This window comes from Odontesthes bonariensis, chromosome 5 (genome assembly GCF_027942865.1).
Source record: "Odontesthes bonariensis isolate fOdoBon6 chromosome 5, fOdoBon6.hap1, whole genome shotgun sequence".
Taxonomy (NCBI): domain Eukaryota; kingdom Metazoa; phylum Chordata; class Actinopteri; order Atheriniformes; family Atherinopsidae; genus Odontesthes; species Odontesthes bonariensis.
The window spans coordinates 34,216,663-34,240,605 of record NC_134510.1 but is presented as its reverse complement, the minus strand read 5'-3'; the positions used below and the strand labels follow the sequence as shown (position 1 = coordinate 34,240,605).

At 40.4% G+C, this 23,943-nt stretch overlaps 1 protein-coding gene across 2 annotated transcripts in view; it reads right to left on the bottom strand.

The window, feature by feature from the left end:
* The window catches only part of dgkb (diacylglycerol kinase, beta), an 86,114-nt gene that overhangs the window by 3,567 nt on the left and 58,604 nt on the right, over positions 1-23,943 (bottom strand). For both annotated transcript variants that reach the window (XM_075466204.1, XM_075466205.1), the window contains exons 21-24: positions 14,879-14,969; positions 13,662-13,857; positions 3,350-3,470; positions 3,133-3,193 (exon numbers count right to left, since the gene is read on the bottom strand). In XM_075466204.1, coding sequence (XP_075322319.1) covers positions 3,133-3,193; positions 3,350-3,470; positions 13,662-13,857; positions 14,879-14,969 — 469 coding nt within the window. The remainder of the gene's footprint in view (positions 1-3,132; positions 3,194-3,349; positions 3,471-13,661; positions 13,858-14,878; positions 14,970-23,943) is intronic.

Genomic DNA, 23,943 nt, shown 5'->3' with positions numbered 1-23,943 from the left:
CAATCAAATTTACCTTCTGTGTAAACTTTTATAAAATGAAGCTTCTCAACACAGTTCGTTACCCAGTGCCGTCTACCCACAGTAATGCATCAACAGAACAAAAACCTTCCATATGGATTCTGTGTCCATATGAGTTTATGTCAAATGGGGTCTGTTGGCTTACAAATGTATGTTTGAAAGTCTTTAATATAACAAAGTTTGAGAATCCCTGGGGTTCACGACTGATAACAAATGAGAACATTACAGAGGATTACAGTAAAGTTTGTGTTTTAGAATATAACAATATCCTGTTCATTGGCAATGATGCCATTTCTTTTGGGAGTTGAAACCGTAGATCGAACGAGAGATAAACCACAGTGGGTTGTCAGATTAAGCACATCATTAAACTAAGAGTCTCAAAGCAGTAATGGCGAGAGGAAATGCTACCATCTGCATTCAAAGGACCACGTTGCCTTCAAAGAAAAGCTGCCATTTATTGTACTTGCACTCTGACTCTGTGGCAATTACCAGTTTTTTGTGGGCTTTCTGCCATCATCAAGCAAGTTTGAACGTAATGTTTCTGATCTACCTTACAACACACAGAAACAACCTTTCCGGGCAACACACTGATCACAAAAGGGAGAGAAGATCTAAAGGAATACCTGAAATGAATTTAGAAGATAATTGATATGTGTTTTGAAGACGCAACATCAAACATTCATTTACCTTAAGAGTCCTTTTTATAGAGCGATAAAGTGATTAGACAGAATTGAAAAACTATTAGAACTAATGAATTATGCATGGAACGTACTCTTCAGCTCCCCGAAAAACAGAATATTACCAGAATAACATCTGGAAATATGGTAACAATTTAAGTTTGTGACATTAATTTAAGACCCACTTACAAAAGACAGTGATACGTGTTGTATGCAGCGTCAAAATGCAAATGGATTGATGGTGTAAATAAGTTATGCATGCAGAGGAACCAAGATGCATTTGCATAGTTGTTGTTGTTAATAATTAGTAGAATAACATCCCATTTGAGCTGAGATTTTTTTTTTAGTATGAACAGGTTGAATGATTCAAAGTCAGATCTGAATTACAGTATGAATAATTTGCTGTGGAAATTATTGCAGCACAATTATGTATCGTCAGACCCTAGCTTTGTTTTGTAAAGTTGCATCAGGAGACAAGAGAGCACTTGCATTCTACTTGTTTTGTCACGCACTGTTTTTTTTTTTGTTTTTTTTACTTTGCCTGAGCAATAGATATGTAAATCGTTCAAGCACTTTATCTGCGGTGCTGTTCTAATTAAAGCAACCATAATCAAAACAAACTGGCGAGTTTAAGATTGAAAAAATTAACAAGTTTGACAGTTTAGATAGAAATGGTAAGAAAATTAGGGTCTGCCTCGTCAAGGACTTCGATGGCATAATAATTTGATGATATAAATTTGCCGAGGTGCCCTTGAGTAAGGCACCGTACCCCTATGCTACCCGGGCGCTGTGAATGGCTGCCCACCGCTCCAGTGTATATGGCATCTTTCTCCATGAGTGTGTGACCCTGTGCATGTTCAACAGGTGCCAACCTGGATGGGTTAAATGTGGAGGAGAAATTTCTTGTATTTCCTGCATCTACATGACAATAAATCTGATCTTAATCAATTAAACTCTGAATGAATCTATAACTTTAGATGCAGAGGGATGAAACTTTGGAGTATGAGCTTGGACACATTTGAGTCCATTTCATTAAATACATGCAGTAGAGATTTGATCCTCAACCATTTTATCTGGGTGTGTTAGTTCAGCCATGGGAGTTTTGATTTGATACAATTGTAGTCTGACTAATATCTTCATATTTATTTTAAATGTTTGGTTTGGTCTGTGCTTATTTCTAGTGGCGTGTAAACATGCTTAAAGTGTAGGATTATAGTGACATCCAGGAGCATATCTGCAGACTGCAACCAAGTAAATACCCCCTGCCTGTCCAAGTGTGCTGGAATGGGGTACAAAATAGGGTACTTGAGCCATTCAGAGATGTAAATGGCTCATTCAAAAGGTAACAAAAACACTTTACTGGTGAGTCTACATGAATGAAAACATGATTATTAATGTTAGATTACATTTCCTCCAATAAATCAAACTTCTGGTGTAAAAACAGTTTGAAACATAAGAAATATTATTGTAATTATCAACAGAAGGAGAAGACTTTGAAAACTCCTTTAAATATCAGAGTTCCCAATGCTTAGGACAGCACCAAATTACTCTAACATGAGGTTAAAGGTGTTTCTGGTTGACTTGCTACAGTAACTGTTGTTGTTACTGTACGGTATCCGTCATGATTGTGATGTAAAGCAATTAAACAAACCTGGACAAGTTGATGTTATATTATACACATCAGGGCTTCTGTTTTTTTCAGAAACACTGATTTTTTTTCCCATATCTGTCAGAGAATCACATAATTTCTGTTCATGATAAAAAAACGTCTTATTACTTAATAGTGGTGTGTGATGTCACTATGATGTAACCAAAGTGACGGAGTTAAGAGTAAATCACTTTTTTTTTTCCCCAATGCAAAAGGGGACGAACAAAGTGGTGAAGGGCTGTAACTGCACAGTGTGTTACTCATCTTTGGTTATGGCCAGCTATGCTCTCCCCTAGATTTAGCCTCCTCCCGGCTCTTCACTATGCGTTGGTGTCGGTGTGCTCTTAACTTGAACATCTTAGTTACCACTGCAGCTAATGGCAATGCTTTGCCAGCAGGGAAATCCGAAATATTTCCTGCTTTTGTATTTAGTAATCTCTGCCTGCCTGGATTTATTTCCTGCTGACTTCTTACATCACTGACCAATCCACTTTCAGAAGATCTATACAAAGCAATGTAACTCCCCCCACTCAGGTGGGTTTCTCCAAAATCAAGCAGGCTGCAAACCCTTTTAAATATTTTCCCCACACTTCTGGTAACCTTTGACTCCATCAAGACGTCTGGCCCTTCTGCCATTTTCCAGAATTGCAAGATTTCCAGTCTGAGCTTGATATACAGTATAGGCTATAGTTATAGGATAAAGTAAGTCACAACTAAATAATTTGGCTGACTGACTCCAGTGTGCCTGAACTACCTGTTAAGAGACAGTGAATGCATTTAATGACTTACAGTGCAGGGAGTCTGCATCCAAGGCTCACCATCTATCTGCATTGGAAGGGATTTACTCGTCCTGCAAGTGATAAACAAGAGATCATGTTAATGTTAATAAGTAAATATCTGTACAATAAAAACAATTTGTGTATCCTAACACATACACTTTTAAAGGGGAGAAAATCAGAAATGAACAGGAAAGTTTGACAGGAAGAATTGAGTGTGAAACTCTGACCTAATGGTCACAGAGGAGCACTGTGCCAGGCGTCGTCCAGCACTCTTCAGCCCGGTGTAGATCTGACCCATCTCCATGGCTCCTTCCAGCCCCACTACCTCCAAAAGCTCGTCAGATAGGTCTGAGACAAAAAAGAAAAATCAAGAAAACACACACCGTTAACTATAGAGATCAATCAAGCAAACGCTGCCACCAAATAAATCCTATGTTTAAGTAACAGCCCCAAAAACAGGAAGTGATTCAGCGTCTAACAAGGCATATTTACTCCATTAAATAAGCTAAAACAGTCCAATAGATGCCTGAAACCAAACCTAAAAAAAAAAAACTCAGATATGTAAACCTGATGTTATTTGGAAATAAAGAAGGAAAAAAGTGAAGAAAGACTACGTGAGAAAAGAAAAGAGGCAACAAGCTACAAACAAAACAGCAATTAATTAGATTGCACCGGCAATGCAAAGCAATCTTGTGATAATATAATTATTAATTTCTCTTCTGTTTTTCAGTTATGAGCATTGATTTTGCCCCTGCTGGAAGCCCAGTGTCATGCAGGGCCCATCTGTTTCAGCGGCTTGCTCTGCCTCCGACTCTCCATCGACTCGTCCCTCCACAAATTAAGAAGCTGCTGCCTCGCTGCTGGGAGTATTCAGACACTAATTGAAACTAAGACCCATTTTTAGGCACTTGGTGCGTGCGAGCGTGTTAGCTTGCTGTCGCCGATGCCGCTCCACGACTGTCGTGTTTATGGGAGTCGGGTTGGTTTCCTGAAGGAGTGTCGAAGGTGATGCTGCTGTTGTGGTGAGATGTTGTTGTTGCTGCCGAGCTGCAGTGTCCAGCTGTCACCATGGTGATGGACATGCGTCTGACCCTATCTAAGTGTGGGATCAGGAGTGCAGAGCTTTCCAGGGTCGGAGTGGAGGAGTGTGTGTACACTAAGTCCACAGCAGATTGACCTCCCGACTCTGGGCTTTAAAGCTCATTCTCCCATTGTGACTTCTCATCTTGGTGTAAACGGCTCACACACAACCATGCTGACATGTATGATGAACAGCATCACACGTTGATAGGGATTCTTTGTTGCCCTGGGCAACAGAGATCCAGTATACCCTAGGGTGCTTACTATGGGAAAGGCTGTAGCCTCTCTGGCAATTTAACAAGGTCAGGAGAACTCAGAGCAACCAGTAGATGTTGAGAAAAAACACACAAAAACACATGTTTAGCCAGTTTAGCGTGTAACTTCGATGACTTTGGGAATTTTTACACCCGTTTTAACCGATAACTGCTGTATCAGCTCTTTTCTAGGACTTTTACAACATTACTGTTCACATTTTGTTTGCTTAAACATATCAACTCAGTTTACGGTGGTTGTCTGAAAAGCTTTTAAAAAAAAGATGCAGTATTGATAACATATCAGAAATACTGATGGTGCCTGTTGCAGTAATGTTGGCAGTGGGCTGAAGTAGGACTGCTGCAATGGTCACATCATCACGCAGCTATGCATGGTGATTTGTGTCCACTTGTCTTGTCCTGTTGTTGGCTGTACTGTAGGCTTCTCTGGGGCTCAGTTTGATCACGTCCCAAGCACTCACTTTCTGACTTGTCTGAGTAAATATTAATATCCAATAAATTATACAGCTCGGGCCATAGCTGAGACAGACATCTTCTGTTAGTCTGTCCCAGACAGCAAAGAATGTTTGACCAAATAAGCCGTACGTGACAGATTGGACCCAAATGTGTCCGTTACCTGGGAAAGAAGACAGTGTCATTTTGTTTGCAGCTGCTTGTTGGGACAGCAGCATCCGAACCAGCATACATGAATAAGAAAACTTCAAAGGAAAAAGTGAAAATTGAAAAAACGTCCAAGGACATTTGTAAGCTGGTTTGAGGTGGATTTTTGCTGTTATGGGGCATGGAAACAATTTTGCAAATAGAGTCTGAAAAGGCCAACATTTGAAAACCAACTGACCAATGTCTTCCCGGTTATGATTGAATATTCCCAGAGATAAAAGTATAGGAGCTCTCTGCGATTTCTTCCGGCGGTTGTTCTGCTTTTGTCTGGAAGGTTTTTCTCCAGTTGTGAAAAAACGAAATCTTCTCCCGACTTTCAATAATGAGCAACAGAGCCTATATGGCCACCGTTTGGTGAGAAAACAGCCTAGTTGATTTGTTTCAAGATAGTTTTTTTTTTTTATGACTTTTCAAATGATGGCTTCAGATTTGTTTGCTAATGACTACAAATCTGACATGTGACTCAAGGAAACTGACCTAACTGATAAAAATGGCCACCTTTGTGCTGAGGACTGCTCTGGAGAGGATTGTGCAAAGAAGAATGCTGCACAATTATCGAAACATAATGGACAACACTGCACACCCTCCACACAACATAGTGATCCAAGAACGGAGTCAGATGCAGAAACCTGACTGGAAAAGGTCATTCCTGTCCATTACCATTGTTCAGTTTTTGTAGCTAACACACAGTAAATGAACTGTACTTGTACTGCGCTTTTCTAGGCTAGCTGAACACTCAAAACGCTTCTAACACTACATGCCACATTCACACACACTCATACAGCACGTCTTAGTCTATACCCAACTACGTGCTTCCTACTCATTCACACACATTCATACTGATGGATGCATCAGTTGGCAATGTGGGGTTCAGTGTCCTGCCCAAGGACGCTTTAACCGGAGTCGAACCACCGACCTTCCGATTGGTGGGTGACTGCTCTTCCTAATTAATAAAGCATTATTCACTTAAATTTTCCTCCATTTTTTCTCATGGGACAGTCACATTATCCTTTGTTTAATTTCAGGACAACGCAACATCCCGAACCCTCGCTGAAAAAAAATAAAATACATATATTTGTCCGGAAGGTGGAAGTGCTTTCGTGTTGTGTGAGCAGGTGGCAAGTCTCATACGTCCTCACTTGTCTGCCGTACCCCCACCCAACTCAACCACCCAGCATCCTTCGCCCTCCTTCCATTCAAATGAACTGAAAACTAGTAGGTGTCTAGGTTTAGTATATTCTAGTTTTGTATCCCTGGCTCTGAGTAAAGAAGAATTATAGCCTCATCATTACACCTAAAAACAGTCATCAATAATTTATACTGCACAAAAACAAACCAAAAAAAAACATCCATTAGCAGTTGTTTTCAATTCGTTTTGTATTTCCCAAAAATAAAGCATACAGTCTTGCTTTTTTTGAGTCATAGAATAATTTCTCATAATAGGATCAAATGAAATACTTTAAACAACCACCAAAAGTGCACGCAGCTAAATATAGCAAAAAAACCCAAAAACATCTTGTTTATTTGTCAAAAATAAACTGGGATGAAAACTGTTCATGCAAGAAATTATTAACGCGTAAAATAAGCAGCCCCATGACTAAATATAAACCGAATCACCCCTTACCTAACATACAATCAACATTATGTGCCTCATTTAGGTGATGGAATCATTATTTGTGAACGCAAAGAGACAGAAAAGGTGATGATGCAAAGTCAGTGACACAAAAAATGAATCAATGTCCAAATGGGACGGAAAAACAGCTCTGCGGCTTTATTCCTTACAATATCTTCCAGTCAGAGTGTGCGATTAGAAACGGCGTCCTTGTCACTGTCAAACATCTATGTGTCGAGGCTGGCGGCTGCACTGACACATGTGGAGCGACGGGTTCGAGAGCAGAAGGGTAAAGACAGACAGTGACGGAGCGAAGCAGGACCAGCAGCTGAAAGTTAAACTAAAGAGGAGTGGCGGGAGGAGGAGGGGAGGGTGCGTGGAGGCCGGTCCTCCAACGAAAGCTTCACGGGGCTTGTCACGGGGGATCAGTCATAGGCATCAACCCCTCCACCCACACATGAACCCCCCACGCCCTCCCTCCCTTGCAAAACCTCAGTCCCATTCTAAATAATTCACTCTGCAGCCATTCCCTTCCACCTGAGGGGCTTGTCTCCTGGCGTCACCAGCGGGACGATTTAACAGCTCCCGAAAGGTCATGTTTTTTTTCTGTTTTTTTTATCCTCCAGCCTCCCACCAGCTAGAAATCCTCACACAGATGCAGCCACACACACATTCACAAAAAAAAATAATCCCTGCGAACAGTTTGATCCGTGCGTAGAGCTCGGCACTGCCTCATGGGCTAAGGCACTCCTGTGTTTACCTATAAATACGCTGTTCTCTTGATCTGACAAGTTAGGCTGCTCTCCTTGAGGGAACCTTCCACAAGGGCATCCATTCGCACATATACAGCAAAAGTGGACACCCAACACACACATCAATACACAGGCACAGACAGACTCAAATGCAGTACAAATACACAACTCCCCACTCTACACACACTAAGAGCCTTCCCAGATTCAGAGTATGCACTCTTCTTTTTTTTTTTAAACCACAAACACCAAAAGTATTGATTTTAATTCAAGGATTAATGGAGTGTTCATTGTTGCAAAGTTTGAACTGATCAACTCGTCTGCCTCCCAGTCACCTCTGTGCCTCGATGCACCTTTATCCGACAGCTACAGGATCACATTAAGGAAATTATAAGCATCCCGACAGCATGCAACAGCGCTCGTTAGGAGAATTTACACGTTGTTTGGTTCAATTATCTTAAAAACGGAGGTGGGTTTCCTCTTTGTTCTACTTTCTCACTGTTCCTGTAATGATTTAGTGTCAGAACTGAGTAAAAAAAAAAAAATGAATAAAGCTTCAAAGAGATCCGTTTCTCCACTCGTCTCATAAGGCATCACTGACAAGCATGTCTGGAGATTCTCACTGACTCGTCATGTTTGAAGCCCGACACTGATTGGAACATCCACTTCATCCCCACATACGAGCACACCAGGAAACCTACATAACATGCTGCATACATACTGCAACAGGCCGCAGTTACACAATACACAAATAAAACCCAAAAATGGACAAACAAGCAATACTCAACCCGAGATTGAAAACCTAAAAATAAACGGCCTTGTTTAACTTGGGGGATTTTCAAAAATGTGCATCTTAAACTGCATTTATACAACGAGTATACCAATAAGATCTTTAAAACATTTTAACCAGGAAGCTGTAAAATATCAGCTGTGTGTAGCAACCTAACGCTTTCAGTAATTGTTCCACTTTAAACCGTCCCAACACTTCCCAAATACAATGAAGCACAAATCTTTCAAAGCCAAACCCATCCCCCACAGCAGCGTGTTAGCACTGGAGTGTGATCTGACTGCCTTAACACTCAATGGGGTTACATGGCACTGAAAGGATCGGATTATTGGCTAAATTACAATAAGAACGAGTTATTAAGTTCATGTAGACACCTTAATCGGACAAGAAATAGGATCGGATCGGATTACTCGCGATCGGATTAAGACCCAGAGATAACTCGGTTGAAAGTCAAAATAAACGTGTCTGTGGACGGGTGAAGCACGTGGTGAATTAGGCTTTGCGTTCTGCGCATGCTCAAAACTTTTTCCCGGGGTCGTGAACCGGAAGGCAGAAAAGACGATATAACTGTTGTTGTCGTCGCCGCCGTTGTTGTTGTGCGATAAGCAGCTCATCACAAAAGAAATGTAGAGGGACGTTGCTTCATTTTGCTCTTCGTTGGCCATTTTCTTGAATACCTGAGTTTGTTTTTTGTTGTTGTTGGTGAAGCGGTCAACCGGAAGTGGCTCTATTAGCAATAGTTGAAATGGGTACAGCGCCACCTATCGTATGGGAGTATAACATGCTTTGTGCCTCTTATCCAAGGATAATTACCCTTGCTCAAATAAGGAGCAACTCAGTCTTATTGTAATTTAGCCAATAATCCGATCCTTTCAGTGCCATGTAACCCCACTGACTGTGGGATGGGGTCAAAAAAACAAATAAATACTTTGTTTGCATCTTTCAGAAGTAGCAAAAGAAAGGGTAAAGCCACGGTGTACCTTTACAATGGTGCCCAAAGTGAGTGTTTCAGTGGAACAGGTGGAAACAACATCCCTGAAAATTTCAAAGACAAATTGTTTGTATACTTTTACCAAACACCAAATGGAACTGGGAGGTCTGCTTTACAATACAAAATGTGTCCAAAATTAGCCTATTTCAGTAGATTGCAGCCCTGTAGTTGTTGTTTGCCACAGAGGAGGAGATTTTAAAAAGAGTTTCACAGAAAGCAGATGAGCAGGATATTGGTTCAGGTTATGATTAGGGAATTTTATCCCAGTAGTCGACATCTGGGGAGTCAGACTATACCTGCTTGCCCTGAATTCACTTTCGTTGATCACTGTAAATGTTTTTTTTTTGCTTACAAACATTGCTTCATGTGTGCGTGGTTTTAAAATTGCTGTTGACAATCATGGGATTGTAATAAACTTCCTAAAGAAAAGTACATTTTTATTGTTTGTAAATTCTTGTTGAATCAATGACAAAATAACTCAATCATCCATGAAGCTGTCTGTCCATCCATCCATCCATCCATCCATCCATCCATCCATCCATCCATCCTCTTCACCCACTTCATCCGTAAGCTGGAGCTTATCGCAGCCGGGTGACATTCCCTGTGCACCCTGAACAGACCAATCTATCACAGGACCATGCCTCAATCATATCACCCTATTTCATAGTTTTGATATAAACTTGCAGAAAGGAGACAGTATTTGTTAATGCTCTTACCTAATTTTTCCCTGTGGGCTGTGTTTCTGCTCTCCTGTCAGCAGCATGAGAGTAATGTTGGTTTCACTAGGCTCAATATGTAACAATGTTCATGACAAATGATACTTTACAACCCGCCACACTTAACAGAAATGACACCTACTGTACAAAGCTGCTCAAACCAATCATCGTCAGTAAAACTCGATTTTGATTACACTTGATTTAAGGTTCTTTCGTTTTCACAATACAAATCATAGCGGCATTTCTAGCAGTCCATGATGATAGACTCATTGATATAAACAGCAAGCTCAGTCCAAGCTGAGAATGCCATCACTTACAGCCAGTTCCATCCATCTTTCCAGGCCACTGGTCACGCTACTTTCCTCATCTCCATTTAGAAGTAAACTTGGTTGATTGCTGCTTTCTGAACCCAAGTCGCATACGCACCACTGAGACGACGTTCCACAGAAGCACATCTATATATACTCTACTATGTAGTGAGTCTGCCATCTTTTAGCACCGTTTGCATGTCCGCCATATTGGAAATGACGATATCCACAAATTTAAAAAAGATTTTCATAAATTTTATCATAAACACGAGCAGCTGACTGAATTGTTAGTAACGGAACCAAATTCACTCACTGACAGCCAATCACCTCTATGTCAAAATTTTTAAACTTTAACAGCCTCAAATACTTTTTTGCAGCTTCCAAAAATCCCCAAAGCAGTTGTGGCTGAGGGTAACTGTGACGGCAAATCAAATGTCAATTATTTAGAAGTTTGTCACATTGAGCGTACAAGTGTCTAAAGTGATTAATGAAGTTGAAAATAGAATATCAGAGATAAACCGTATTTGTAGACTTTCCATACTTGCAGAAATGGATTTATATGCCTCAGAAGGAGTAGAGGAACGAACTGGATGCCTACCTCATAACTGGAGTTTACTTGCTAATACAGTGACAAGAAATCAGATGGTACAGCAATACAAGGAATTTATAAATAAACCATGGTAATTAACATGAGCCTACATATTCCACACAAAAGCTGTGACAGCTGATTTTGGAGAGGATGAGTTCATTTATAACATGCGCGACCAACTCACTGCGAGTCGTTAGAACAAAATGTGGCTAAAGCTGAAGAGATTAGCTTATCGTACTTATTCTAACAAGCTTATTCACTTGTTAAAATGTATCTCTGATGTTTTGTGGATGACTTCACAGTCAAACAGACCAACTAATTCTGCCATTCATAAAACAAGATGCTTAAAGGGATAGTTCGCCTCTTTTCACATGAAGCTGTATGACATCCCATACTAGCAATATCGTGCATGAACACTGACTTACCCCCTACTGCGTCCTGTGAGCCGAGTTCCAGCCTCGTTTATCACTGCGTGTTGTGCAGACTGAGCAGTCCCCTGCGTCCGAGCAGTAAACACTGTAACAGGTGCAGCTATCGGCAGGCGGCAGCACGCAGTGATACGAAGGGAGAGAAAATAGCGCTAAGTGATTGTGAGGTCTGACTTTTTCCTGCACAACGATTTTGTGATGCAAATGTATTACTCTTTTGAACGCATATTGTTTTGAGAAGCAAAACGCTTTATTTTTGTAGCCCCAGCCAACTAGCCGGACTACCTTCGTCAACGCCAAAACGAGGCTGGAACTCAGCTCACAGGACGCAGCAGGGGGTAAGAAAATGTTCATAAACGATATTGCTAGTATGGGATGTCATACAGCTTCATGTCAAAAGAGGCGAACTATCCCTTTAAAAACTAACAGATTATCCTGATAGGAGAGCATTAATGTCCAACCTCAGTAAAAGTGAAATCCTTTTCAGATCGATTACCTGAAGTTTGACAACTTGTGCACTTTTCTTTTTCACACCATGATACTGCATATTAGAATGAAACTAATTAGCTGCTGCTGCTCTCTGGATATTTGTCCTGTTTACAAATAAGTCCTTTAAGTGGTTCGGGCCATTTCATCATGTACCTCAGAGCAGCTGACTCGTTCAGTTTTGTTCATTCATATATTCTCCTTGATGGGCTTCCTTTCGACATAAATGGATTCAGGGGTATGCCCAACACCCCACTCAGTCCGCTCCTATTAACCCAGCCTGTCCACTGGCACCTACACAGACCATTAATACCCGATGACAAATCCACACAGTGACATGACTGTACCTCTTCTTAGCAAACAAAACCTGCTGGACGTGATTCACCTTGTCATCAATGAAATATTAACGTGCTGTGGAAAAGTTTGGCCAAAAGTTGAGTCTTTGATCTGATTGGAGCAAGGACACCGACTTAGTAGGTCTAATGTGCGCTTGAGTGAAAAGATACTATCAAACATATTTAAACTGCTTTCTCATTATCCAATAGCACAAACCAACCATGAACCCCAGCAGAGCTCGCAACATCACCGAGGACGGCTCACATCCTGGTTCTCGGCTGTTTGAGCCGTTGCCGTCTGGTAGGCGCTACAGATGCTTACAAGCAAGGACAAACAGACTGAGAAACAGTTTCTTTCCTGAAGCCATCAACACCCTGAAAGTTACGTGAAAACTGCTGCTACGGTTCTCATTGAACATTGTGTTCCAATACTTTTGTGCAGTACTTTTTAAATACTTGTTACTCCATCTTATATTATCATTGTGCAAATCTGCACTTTTTTTTTTTTTTTTTTACTTGTAACTGTTTTGCACTGAGCACAGGAGAAGCTCTCCAATTTTGTTGTTTAATGTATACTGACAATAAAGGGCATTCTATTCTAAGCATGTGTTTTAAAAATGCTGCAGAAGACTCACCAGCTATTTCACAATATGACGTGATCTCATACACACCTTTAAAACTATTATTTCTATTTCAACCTGGAAATATGTCAACAAATTAAATCATCAGAAGCACAACTTTGAAACAATAATGGAAAATCAACCTTAACCCAAATCAGAGTGAGTGGAAAAGCTCAAACTCATCGAAACTTAAATGAGACAGTAAACAGTGAAATTTTTTCAAAAGAAAATATCTCTGCTGCCAGTCCATCAAATTTGATGCAAAAGAAATGCTGCACTACAATAAACCTTCACCTCAGTCCCAGTTAGACTAAAACAACTCATTCAGCGTTCTTTTATGGTTCTCATCATTCTGCATTTCTTCGCCTTTCTTGCTTTTGTTGGCATTTTATAAGCATTACTGTTATTTTGAAACAGCTTTTAAAAAATATGCCAACTTTTAATTTTTTTTAGATATATTTCGTCTTACCCTACGCTTGTGAAGTTGTTTTTCATGTTTCTGATTAATATGTTGGGGATCACTTTGAAAACGATCCCATTTTTGAGTTATCAGGTCACAGAAGCAGCACTTTAAGCTAACATAATAAAAAACCGTCATGGAAACAGTAATCAGGAGTGATCCGTGTGGTATATCGAGCAATTGTGCAAAAATTTCATCACAATCCACCAAATACTACAGATACTGTACTGAAATGGTGGATGAGCTAATTGAACAGCACTGCCACTTCTGGCATGAGCCTGCTGAGTGTGGCCAAAACACCGTTTATCTCAATGTATTTCATGATAACATATTGGAAAGCTTAGCTTGGATTTGAGTCCTGATGTGCTTGCTTACTGCAGAAAGTCCAGGATTTATGCTAACTGTTCTGAAACAATCAAATGCATTAATTGTAGCAACAAAGCTACCTTGAACTGCAAACATGAGTTCTTTGGGGTCGACGACTGGCGTCCTTTTGTCTTGACTCTTTTTACCCCCCTTGCGGTGACCCCTTCTCTTCTTGCTCTCGCCCCAAAGGTTGGAGCCGCCGTGCATGCTGGGAATGTTGAGAATTGCAATGCCTTCCAAGGAGATGCTGCTGAGGTCCAGAGTAACACCATCACACTTTTAGCAAGGAGAAAGAAACAGAGGGAAAGGCATAATTAGGTTGTATTTTAGATCTTTCATATTAGGTTGAGTGTATTGTGAACTCATTACCGCTACACTGAAAACAACCGGGTCTGTCTCCATCTAAAATTAGAGTTTTACTGATAAGCAAAATTGCTTTTTCTCATTATGATGAGTCCAGACTGTCCAACCCCCAGAATGTCTTCCACTCTCTTTACCTTTTTATACATTATTTAAATTATTGTTATTTGTTTGGGCATGTTTCTGTGAATTGTTGCACCTATTTCCTGTTTTCACAGCAATAAATGAAGAAATAAAGGCTGATTTAAGACTGCTGCAGAATACCTGTTGCATATTTTGTGGTTAAAATGGTTTTAAAAAGTGCACACAATGGGATATATATATATATATATATATATATATATATAAATATAAAGGTATAACCCCTAGCTCCTCATAATTATCCCGTATTAAGATCGACATTCTGTACAAGTGTATTTCTTTAAAGATTTTTTTATAACACTTTGGATCCATCCTGATCTACATGATTTTGCCTCTACAGGATTGTAGTTACTTGCAGAGTGCTAATTGATGAAGACCTCTACGTCGTGTAGATAGCTCTGTGAAGGTGGAAGATGAATGGTATAGACACCAGTTTCATTATCACTCAATATCACACACAGCGGGGTCACGTAGGGCTAATTACCTGAGTGTTCAACTGAAAAAGCAGGTGAGGAGTTGCACAGATAGCCTTCACACATCATCACATTGTCTGAATCTGAAACTAGCATAAATGTGTGCTATTAATGGGACAAGGGATGATTTCTAAGTTGCATGATCTGTCTTACATTGATCATATTGAGTATAATATTCTAAATAATACAGAGATTAAATGACTGTTTCATTTTTAAGAGTCCCTGAAAGAATGAGATACAAAAACAGATACTTTCAAAACGTTTTCTTTTGCTTTTGTGCCTTTCCGTGTACAGCTCTCCACAGACAGAATGGTTTGATTTACCTCAACCTCCAGAAAGTCGTGGAGCTTCTTACAAGTGGCCGAAAAGGTCTCCGAGGTGCCGAACTCAAAGTACCACAGCTTATTCTTTGTTCTGAAAAAATAAAACAACAGCAACTGCAAAGGGAGCAAGAAAAAAGGAAACAAGGGAGTGTTTTCTTCACATCAAAATCTGAAGCTTGTGCACACTGTCTCTAGTCCCCTTTAAGGTGAGCTTATATATAAATAAATAAAAGAAAAAAGAAAAACACAGGATCACTAAGGTGCATTTGTTTGATTCTTCTAATGTACGCAGCAAACCACAGCCATAAATCTAAAGAACTCATAAAGCGTTTAATTAATCACACACTGATGCATAATGATAAAGGGGGCACATGTGGAGGCCATTGGTTAAGCATAACCAACATTAGAGCCCAGGGAGGAGCATAAAAGGGTAATCCACCCGCCCCCGCAATTAACTGAAGACTGGGGTGCTGCTCCCTGGGCTTCCTACAGCACAAACTCCTATTGCTAATGCTGATGATCAATGACCTTGCAGGGGTGAGTCACCATCTGTCTGCATATGCTACATAATGCCTGCTCATGTCAACACCAGTGAAATGTCAGTGCAATCTTTCGTTTGCTTTTCTCTTTATACCATATACTCTATAAGACAGTCATGTAAAGTGGAGGAGAAAATAATATATTTAACATCTCATTTTGAATGAAGTTATAGCATTCTTCAACTTATCAGACTGAAAACTGAGCAGATACTGGATTAACATGGATTCAAAGATGAGATGAATGTTTTATTGCCAGTAACTGAAACAAGTTGAGGCCATTAGGGGAAGCTATCAAATAGATCTAAACTACACTAGGTTGACAGTATGCTATCTGTAAAGAGACACAGAAACACAGATAAATGGACGTGCTTGTGGGTAAAATGGTGGAATCTGGCTGTGAAAATAAGCCTTTCTGTAGATTCGCTTGCAGGATGTTGTACACTGGTTTCTTTTATGCACAATTCAATCTTGATTTACTAGAAGTTCATGATTCCAATGAAACAGGCTAGTTTAAATCAAATGATGATGTGATATTGTAATAATTGCACTAGAATGAATCAGGCTCAGTCTTTAGGTAGATCGATACGTTGGTCTCTTTTTAGTTATATAAGCTGAGGACGATTTTAGTTTGCAGGGCCTTTTTTTTTTTTTAGAGCCTACTTCAGAGCTGACATTCCCTCAGAAAAACAGGAACCATGTAAATTTGCCATAAATGTAGGATCCAGAATCATCTAAGGGCCCGTGTTGACAATGTGCTTTTCTACAAGAGAAAAGCAATGGCAGAAACCTCGGGAGTCTCTCGTCTAAAACCCCCTCTGTTCAGCTCGTTTTTTGTTTCTAAGACAAATCTTGACAACATACCTCCCCTTGAACAGCTGTTTTATAATAAACTATCATAAAACCATTGCTTGCTTTGTCGTATCTGTTTGTTTATATTTTGTTTATACTAAACGGAGGATGCTTGCATTCATATTGCCAACGAAACAACTCAACCCGACAGCTGCAGTGCAGCGAGGTTGTCCCTGTGTGACACATTCTGTTGGACACAACAGTACAGTAAATATCAAAGAGTAGTTTCCATCTGTTTTGGATTAAAACAAGGTACAATTTCAAGTTGGACCTCTTTCAGAGGATCGGTGGTGCCGGAGCACAACATCAGGGAGATGATGAGTCTGCTCTGCTGTAACGATTGTGGGTCATTTTCATTTTCCTCCCACAGATCGTCTTTTCTTTCTTTGTTTGGATCATTCCTGTCCAACATTTCATAGCATACAACAGCTCCGGCTAGACAGACACAGTGAGAAATGTGTCTTTAACAGCACATTTGATTGGTTGTCTTGTCTGGAGCAAAGAGGACATAAGAGACGATGCAAATCCTACATTGTGGAATTGACTGTTTTGTTTACAGCACTGTGAAAATGGCACACGAGACTCCTTGATTGCACTCTGTGTTGATAACAATACCAAACGTAGTTTAACGCTTCCGCGATATTAGCGAGTGGAAAAGAGTCAGCAGAAACGAGCATGAAGCTGCAACCAGCTGAGAGAAGATTAACTGTGAACACTGGGATCCAACCCTTTCTTTTTTCTTTTTATTTTACATCTGATTGGTCGGTCGCTCTGATCTTCCAGAGCTGATCACCTCTGCTACTTTTACCCATTCAGCATTTTTTAGTCTGTTGGTGATTTCAGGACTGAAACCAGCAGATTAAACAGTAGTCATGACTGCTGATGGTAAGAAAGAAGTGATCATTTCAACCACTCCAATAACCAACCCTGTGCTGTGTTTTTCAGTTTTTATATTCAATAATAAATGTATGATTGTTACATAGTTGATTTATGTCATACCTGGTTTTACTCCTATTTATAAGCACAGATTACAGACTGCTTTGATCGTTATACAAAACAACAGACAGCAGCACATCATTTATCTCAAAGATGAAAGGCAAGAAAAAAAAAACCTACAACGGTGCTGACACACAGCTGAATGCAGTAAAAAATTACCTTCTCTTAGCTGGAATCAAAGCACTACAAGAGGAACGTATTAGTATTAGCAGAGTAACAATCACTGAATTATTGATTTCCTCATTAGGATTTTTGTCAGGACCATTTAGCCACTTTATAAATGAGCTTTCATTAGAGGACTTGCAAGGTAGCCCAACTCAGAGTTGATTTATAATGTGCAACATGGTCAATAGCAGAGGGATGGGAGCAAAGGGAGGTGGGTGACAGGGCCATGCTGAGCAGCTTTGCACAACAAATCCCAAATCTCCCCCACCTTCATCGTCATCATCATCGTCGTCATTAGTCTGTAAACTGAGCAGTCAACAATGCAAAGCCATATCACAGGCCTGTGCAAGTTTGCAAATAAACAAATGAAGGCGGCTCCTCTGAGAAATATTCAAAACATGATGGTACAGATGAAGGCAGATACATCCCAAGCTGTGTTTTGGTTCCTCTGACCCTTTGATGCTGCTTTTCACATGATTTTGGTAGATTTAAAGGTCTCTGATAACCGACTGTGACCAGAATTTTCTGAGACCACAACATTCAACGACAAAAGAAAGACGGAAATTAATTTGAAAGACGGAGCCTTTAGATATCACAAACGAAGCATCTCACTACCAGCAGCTCACATATGACCACTCTGTACGGAAAGTTTAGCATCCGACACTCCAGTAGGTACCCTGTGGCGTCATTTTTCTGAACCTAGCTGGTCTGCAACAGAGTGAAACAAAAAAAAACATAGCATCACAAGGGACTAAAGTGAAACGGATTTAAAGAGAAGAATAGCCTCACAATGGTATTTATCCAAGATTTCAAAGAGGATTCTTCCACGATACAATCCAATTTCTCATAAGACCAAAAGCTCCTAATCATTTTCAACATTTTCAGTCAGAAAGTTAGGACGCCAACACCAATGTAGAGCTTTTGTGTACACGAGAGATGTTGCCAGTTCTGAGAAAATGGTGGTATTTGGAAGAAATGACCTAGAAACCTAGAAATGAGAGAAGCTGAAAATAGTTCAGGGGAAAACTTGGACTTATTCTAAAGTCACTTGGCTTCACTTCTAAAATGTTGAGAGGAAAGTAGTGGGTAGTTGTAAAGATGAGGATACTACCATAAGGATAGATTTTGTAATCATGGTCTAAGACATTCGTCTACACACAGTACAGCGTACATGTGAGTGCAATGCTACATCAGTGCAGCAACTGAAATCTGCAAACTGTTCTCACTTCACAAGCCTGCTAAATCGTTTTCTACAAGAAAATACATGTTATTCCAGAAAGAAATAGCTGTTTTTAAGCCTATATTATGAAACTACTACGCGCTTCAATGTCACAGTTTCAGGGGAGACTGAAAAAGGTCGGAGTTGGGTGAAGGAGGGAGTTGTTTGGTCATCTTGCTTTATATTAAAGATATATTACATTTATTTAATATATCAAAGTTAAAGCTATGGTAGGTAATCCTAGAGAGCTAGCAAGAGAGCTAGCAAGATTCGAAAGTGTCCCCTCCTCTAAGCTCCACCCCCCCCTCCCCATTCCGTCAGTGCTTCATCCAAAGCCGGTAGAACCGCGTGCGCGCACACGGAGCAGGGAGCCGACAGAGGGGGGCGTAGGCAGAAAGCAGAGGCATCTGATTGTTTTTTTGTAGGCGCTCCAATCCAAGATCAGCGGGACGCTGATCTTGGATTGGTCAGCTTTTTCTCAGTCCTGCAGCTGCCACAGAGGTCTGATTATTTTCGTCCCTTTTTCTAAATACATCTTGTATAGATTTCTCTCAGGATAGACGGACCATTTCACCCAGTATTACAAAATGTGTTTCTGAACAGGATTACCAACCATGTCTTTAAAGTTGCATGAAGGATCAGTATGTGACGGGTTAGAAATGAAAATGTCCTGGAAATCTGGAGTCTGATGATTCTTATCAAATTTCACAACTTAATTTAATTTAAAAAAAATGTAAAATTCAGAAACTGTGCTCTGTTTTGTTAGAGTACAGAGCCAAATCTGAGCAAAAATGCAGAAAACCAAAGCCCACTGTAAGATCAGAGCGAGTAGGAGACAACATCTAACTGTCCTGTCGATTCCCACCACTTAACCTAACAAGAGTACCGTGGCAACAAATCACTTCATGTCCCTGTTCATTAGGTGATTAGGAGCATCTTGTTGGCCGGATTGGATTGTCGTTTGTTATCTGCCGACTGATGCCAAACACTGGACTCATCTGACAAACTGACCACAGGAGCATCTTCAACAGAGGCCAGCTTGTCTCAGGATTAATAGGGAGTCCATTTGAGTGAGATGATACTTTTAAGGTAGGTTAGGAGGACGTCTCTTTATGGTAAGTGTAATAAAAGTGATCATAAAGTGCCCATTTACTTAAACTCTTGGCTGACGCTAAGCTCCAGCATCCTTCCAAGACATTTTAGGAGTTTATTTATTATATTGCTAGTGAATGCAATTCGTTTTTTCAGGGCAAGAGATCAGTAGCGTGTCATATGTTTTCAGTGCCGATGGCCTCAAGGCCTCTGCTGTGATCGTGCCTGCAGTGTATCAATGCAAAGCGTACTGCAGTAATAAGTTTAGTGGTGTGCATATGAGATCTGCTGTTGTACTCTTAGCTGGCAGGTCCAAACACAACAGTGGCTCAGGTTTCCAGAGTCGCTGAGGTGTCGTCTATTTGCACAAACAAATTGTAAAACAATACGGGAAAAAGGGGACAATACAAACTCTGTGGCTTAGTAAAAAGAAAACACAGGAGAGCCTTAGAAAAACATCCCAAAGCGTAAGAAAAAAAAAAAGGTGGAAAAAGGTGAATAACAGACAGCAGGGCTGTGCCAGAGAAAGAGAAATGCATCTGAAACAACAACCTGAACAATACGCCCCTGTTCATCAAACTGCCACTGCCTGGTCACCATATTAAAGGATGTCACAGGCAATAAGCTTCAGTGTAGCATCACTGTCCTGCGGCCACAGCACCTTTAGATGCACTTTCCACTGGCCACACTGAACGTAAGGCACATGGCCATTGATTTTTCTTCCCCTCTGACACTTAATCTAACCCACTGTGATCTACGACCTTATTTTCACACTAATTTCTTCTTGATCAGAGGTGATAAATATCGCATTGACATAACCAACTCTTTGTGCATTGCATCAATGCACTGTTTTGTTTAACATGACACCGCCTGGAGCACTCCGACTCGAATGGCAGTTTGAGAAATGACCTGAGCTGTATCGTCTTGCCTTAAGAGATGCACCGAGCAGCTTGAAAAATGTTTTTCTCTCCGTTGCACTGCAATGATTCTAACATGTTTTTTTCTAACCAAAAGGAACGATGTATTCAAAAAGCCCAATACCTTGAAGATTGTTGTTTTCACCGATATTAATTTTTCAAACAGTGGATGCAAAGTTCCTTTTCAATACAAAGTCTCAATCACAGAAAGATTTCAAGCCTACTTCTCTGCAACGTTACCACAAGCAAATACAGTCCTGTGCAAATGAATGTGAATACATTCTGTTATGCTACAGAGACGTGCATTTCACTATTCACTGGAGGCATAACTGCCGGATTTTTTTTTCATAAACTTTAAATAGCTGTCGTTAAAGAGCGAACGTCATCTGAAAAGAAAATAATTAAAGACGCCCAAATCAAGCTCATTGACGGGTTAATCATTTGAGTTTCTGTTTGTCACTCCTCCCTCCTGAAAGGCCCAGTTTGCTCTAATTGGTCAAAAAAGGTGGAGTGCATTCTTCCATTCTTTGTGTGAGGCTGCACCCAACAAGCCAAAGGGCAAACTTTATGCAAATGTGTGATGTCGTCATGCCCAGGAAGAAAAGGCTGGATGGCAAATGAGCTGTTTCAAGTGTTTTCTGTGGGAGAGAATGACTCTATAAAGCACACCAAAGATAGGGTCAAACCTAAAAAGCACAATGTGGCCTGTTTAAGGATGCTTTTACCAATTGCATGCCTTTATCAAATGAAGTTGTTACTGAATTTAAGCATTTGTTATGTGCATGTACTACAAGAACACTCAAAACCAAGAAGTATGAGAAATACAAAAGGTTCAAATTATACGACTTGCACAAGATGAAGCATTCATTCTTGAGTTTGTTAGACAGAAATACATAAATTTAAGTTGTGTTAAAGAATTGATTCATATTTTCAAGGCTCGAAGCATTTTAGGACTGTACCATAAAGAGCCAGAAACATATCAGCATGCCAATATGCAGGGAGAAGTTACGTTTAACTTAAACATTCTCAAAGGGACTTAAACGGTTTAAGTCCCTTTGAATGATTTCATTCGGTTTCAATCATGTTGGGATTTTTTTTCTCGGGCCTCTACTGAATTAGCAGATGTCTGTGCTCAGTGCAGTTCAGGCTGTTTTTGTTGAGTGTGTGTTCCCACTGAGCCGAGGACAGGGCCACAGGTGAGATCCCTCTAAATTACACACAAGTGGTCATTAATTATAGATGACACTTTGGTCACATAAACGATTTCATCCTTAAATGAGGTCTGAGGGCGGCCGCCACGGAGGTCCGCCATGCATGTGAGTGTGTAAATGAGTGTGTGTGCATGTGTAATAAAGAGCGCCATCACCTGTGGCCCTGTACCCAGCTCAGCAGGACACACACACATGTAGAAGTGTACACACACGCTGTAGCATGGGTGTGTTGATGGGTTCGTGTGTTGGTGAATCCGGCAGCCCCATCCAGCACATCGCAGGGCTTTGATGAACATACTCATTATGCTAAAGAGTGCTTCATGCCTGGGCTTCCCTGTGCCTTCAGGAAAGGTTAACTCGGGATGGTTACACAGCACAGCGAGAGCCTGTGGGCGCACGGGGGCAGAGAGGCTCCAGAGGAGTGCGCTGATGGTGTTAGATGTCTCAAGACCAAAAATAGATCTGGGTATGAAGAGCAAATATCACGGGAACATCAAGGTGTCGCGATGGAAGCCACAGCATAAACAAAGATTGCAGGTGAAGCCGCGGCAGCTTTCACACTGCAGCCGACACGTCAACAATCAGATGTTTTCCCCCACAGATCAGATGTCGTCTGATTAGCGTGGAAATTGCTGCACCGACGCCAATTTTGTTTTCAAAATATGAGCTGAATGACACAGATGGGTGATAAAATAACTGGATCCTGAGGGAAGAAACTTAGAAGGGAATCATATTTAAAAATCATTTAACATTGTTAATTACTCACCTGAGACAGTTGTGATATTGTTGGTGCCACAACAGGTGGGCTGAGATGTGCAACAAGTAACAGCTATTATTCATCTACCTCCAGATTACATCCATTTTGGACAAATCCACCCCTCAGTGATTAACACGTCAGGCAGCTGGTTCTGCATCTGATTAAATGCACAAGTTTGTAAGTTGTGTCACACTGCCTTCACTGAAGTAAAACCACTAATACAGAAATGATTGTGTTGGAAAGCCTTGACAAAAAAATAAAAAATTCTACTTCACAAAAAGTAGATGAGAAACAGTAAAAATTTGTAAGAGCACAAGTTTGGCCCCTTGGGTTGATATGTTCTCATATATAAGACATTTGGGCCACAGATGAAACAGTTTGCACTTTTCATTGCTCTGTTTGCAGAGCAAAAATTGGGATGATACAAGGTTTATAGCAGGGGTCTTCAACGTTTTTCAGGCCAGGGACCCCCAAACTGATGGAGAGTTGGAGCAGGGACCCCCCCCCCTACTATTTATATGGCATAGAATTGTGTTTTATATTAAACGGGTCCTAGTGCCTTGTATAAACGTAGCTACTCTGTTATTGCACATTCAATACAAAGCTATTCAAATAATACACAGGTTAATATATTCATGTTTTTATTTTAAACATGTGCAAGGTACAGGGTGGCCGTGAATGCGTGCATTGCTGACTGAAAGATAACGTCTTCTGCCTCCATTTTTCCATTTGCTACAATATTTTGGATTTATGTAAATGTGTAAAGACATTGCAATTTGTGAGAAAAAAATGTTTGAAAAAAAAGAAATGTTAAAAATCACCTAATCAACCAAAGATTTCGCGACCCCTGCAGAAGACCTCTGGTTTATAGAAATGGATAAATTAAACAAATTGTTAAATATTTTGGTATGAAAATCTGACTGGTTGCTCTAAACAGGTAACTTGTACCAAACTGCATCCAGTAAAAAAAAAAAAAAAAAAAAAAATTGAAAATTTGCTGAAAATTCAGTGACTTGATTTCAGATGTGGATCCACCTCTGACCACTGTGGCAATACATGTGCAGGAATAGCAGCTGCTTCGTGTCAACTGCAATGTAACGAAGGGAAAAAAAAAATCAAGCCTCTGAGCTGCAATTCAACACCTTTGTACTTTGCTCTTACTTGCGAATGGCTACGCTTATGAGAAAAAATACAAGCACAAGGTTACAATATCCACATGATTGGGGATGACACATTTTGCTGACCATGAGTCATGGTTCCCATCATGATACTTGGATGCTGCACTACAGAAATCAACACGCTCCGGAAACATTGCCATAT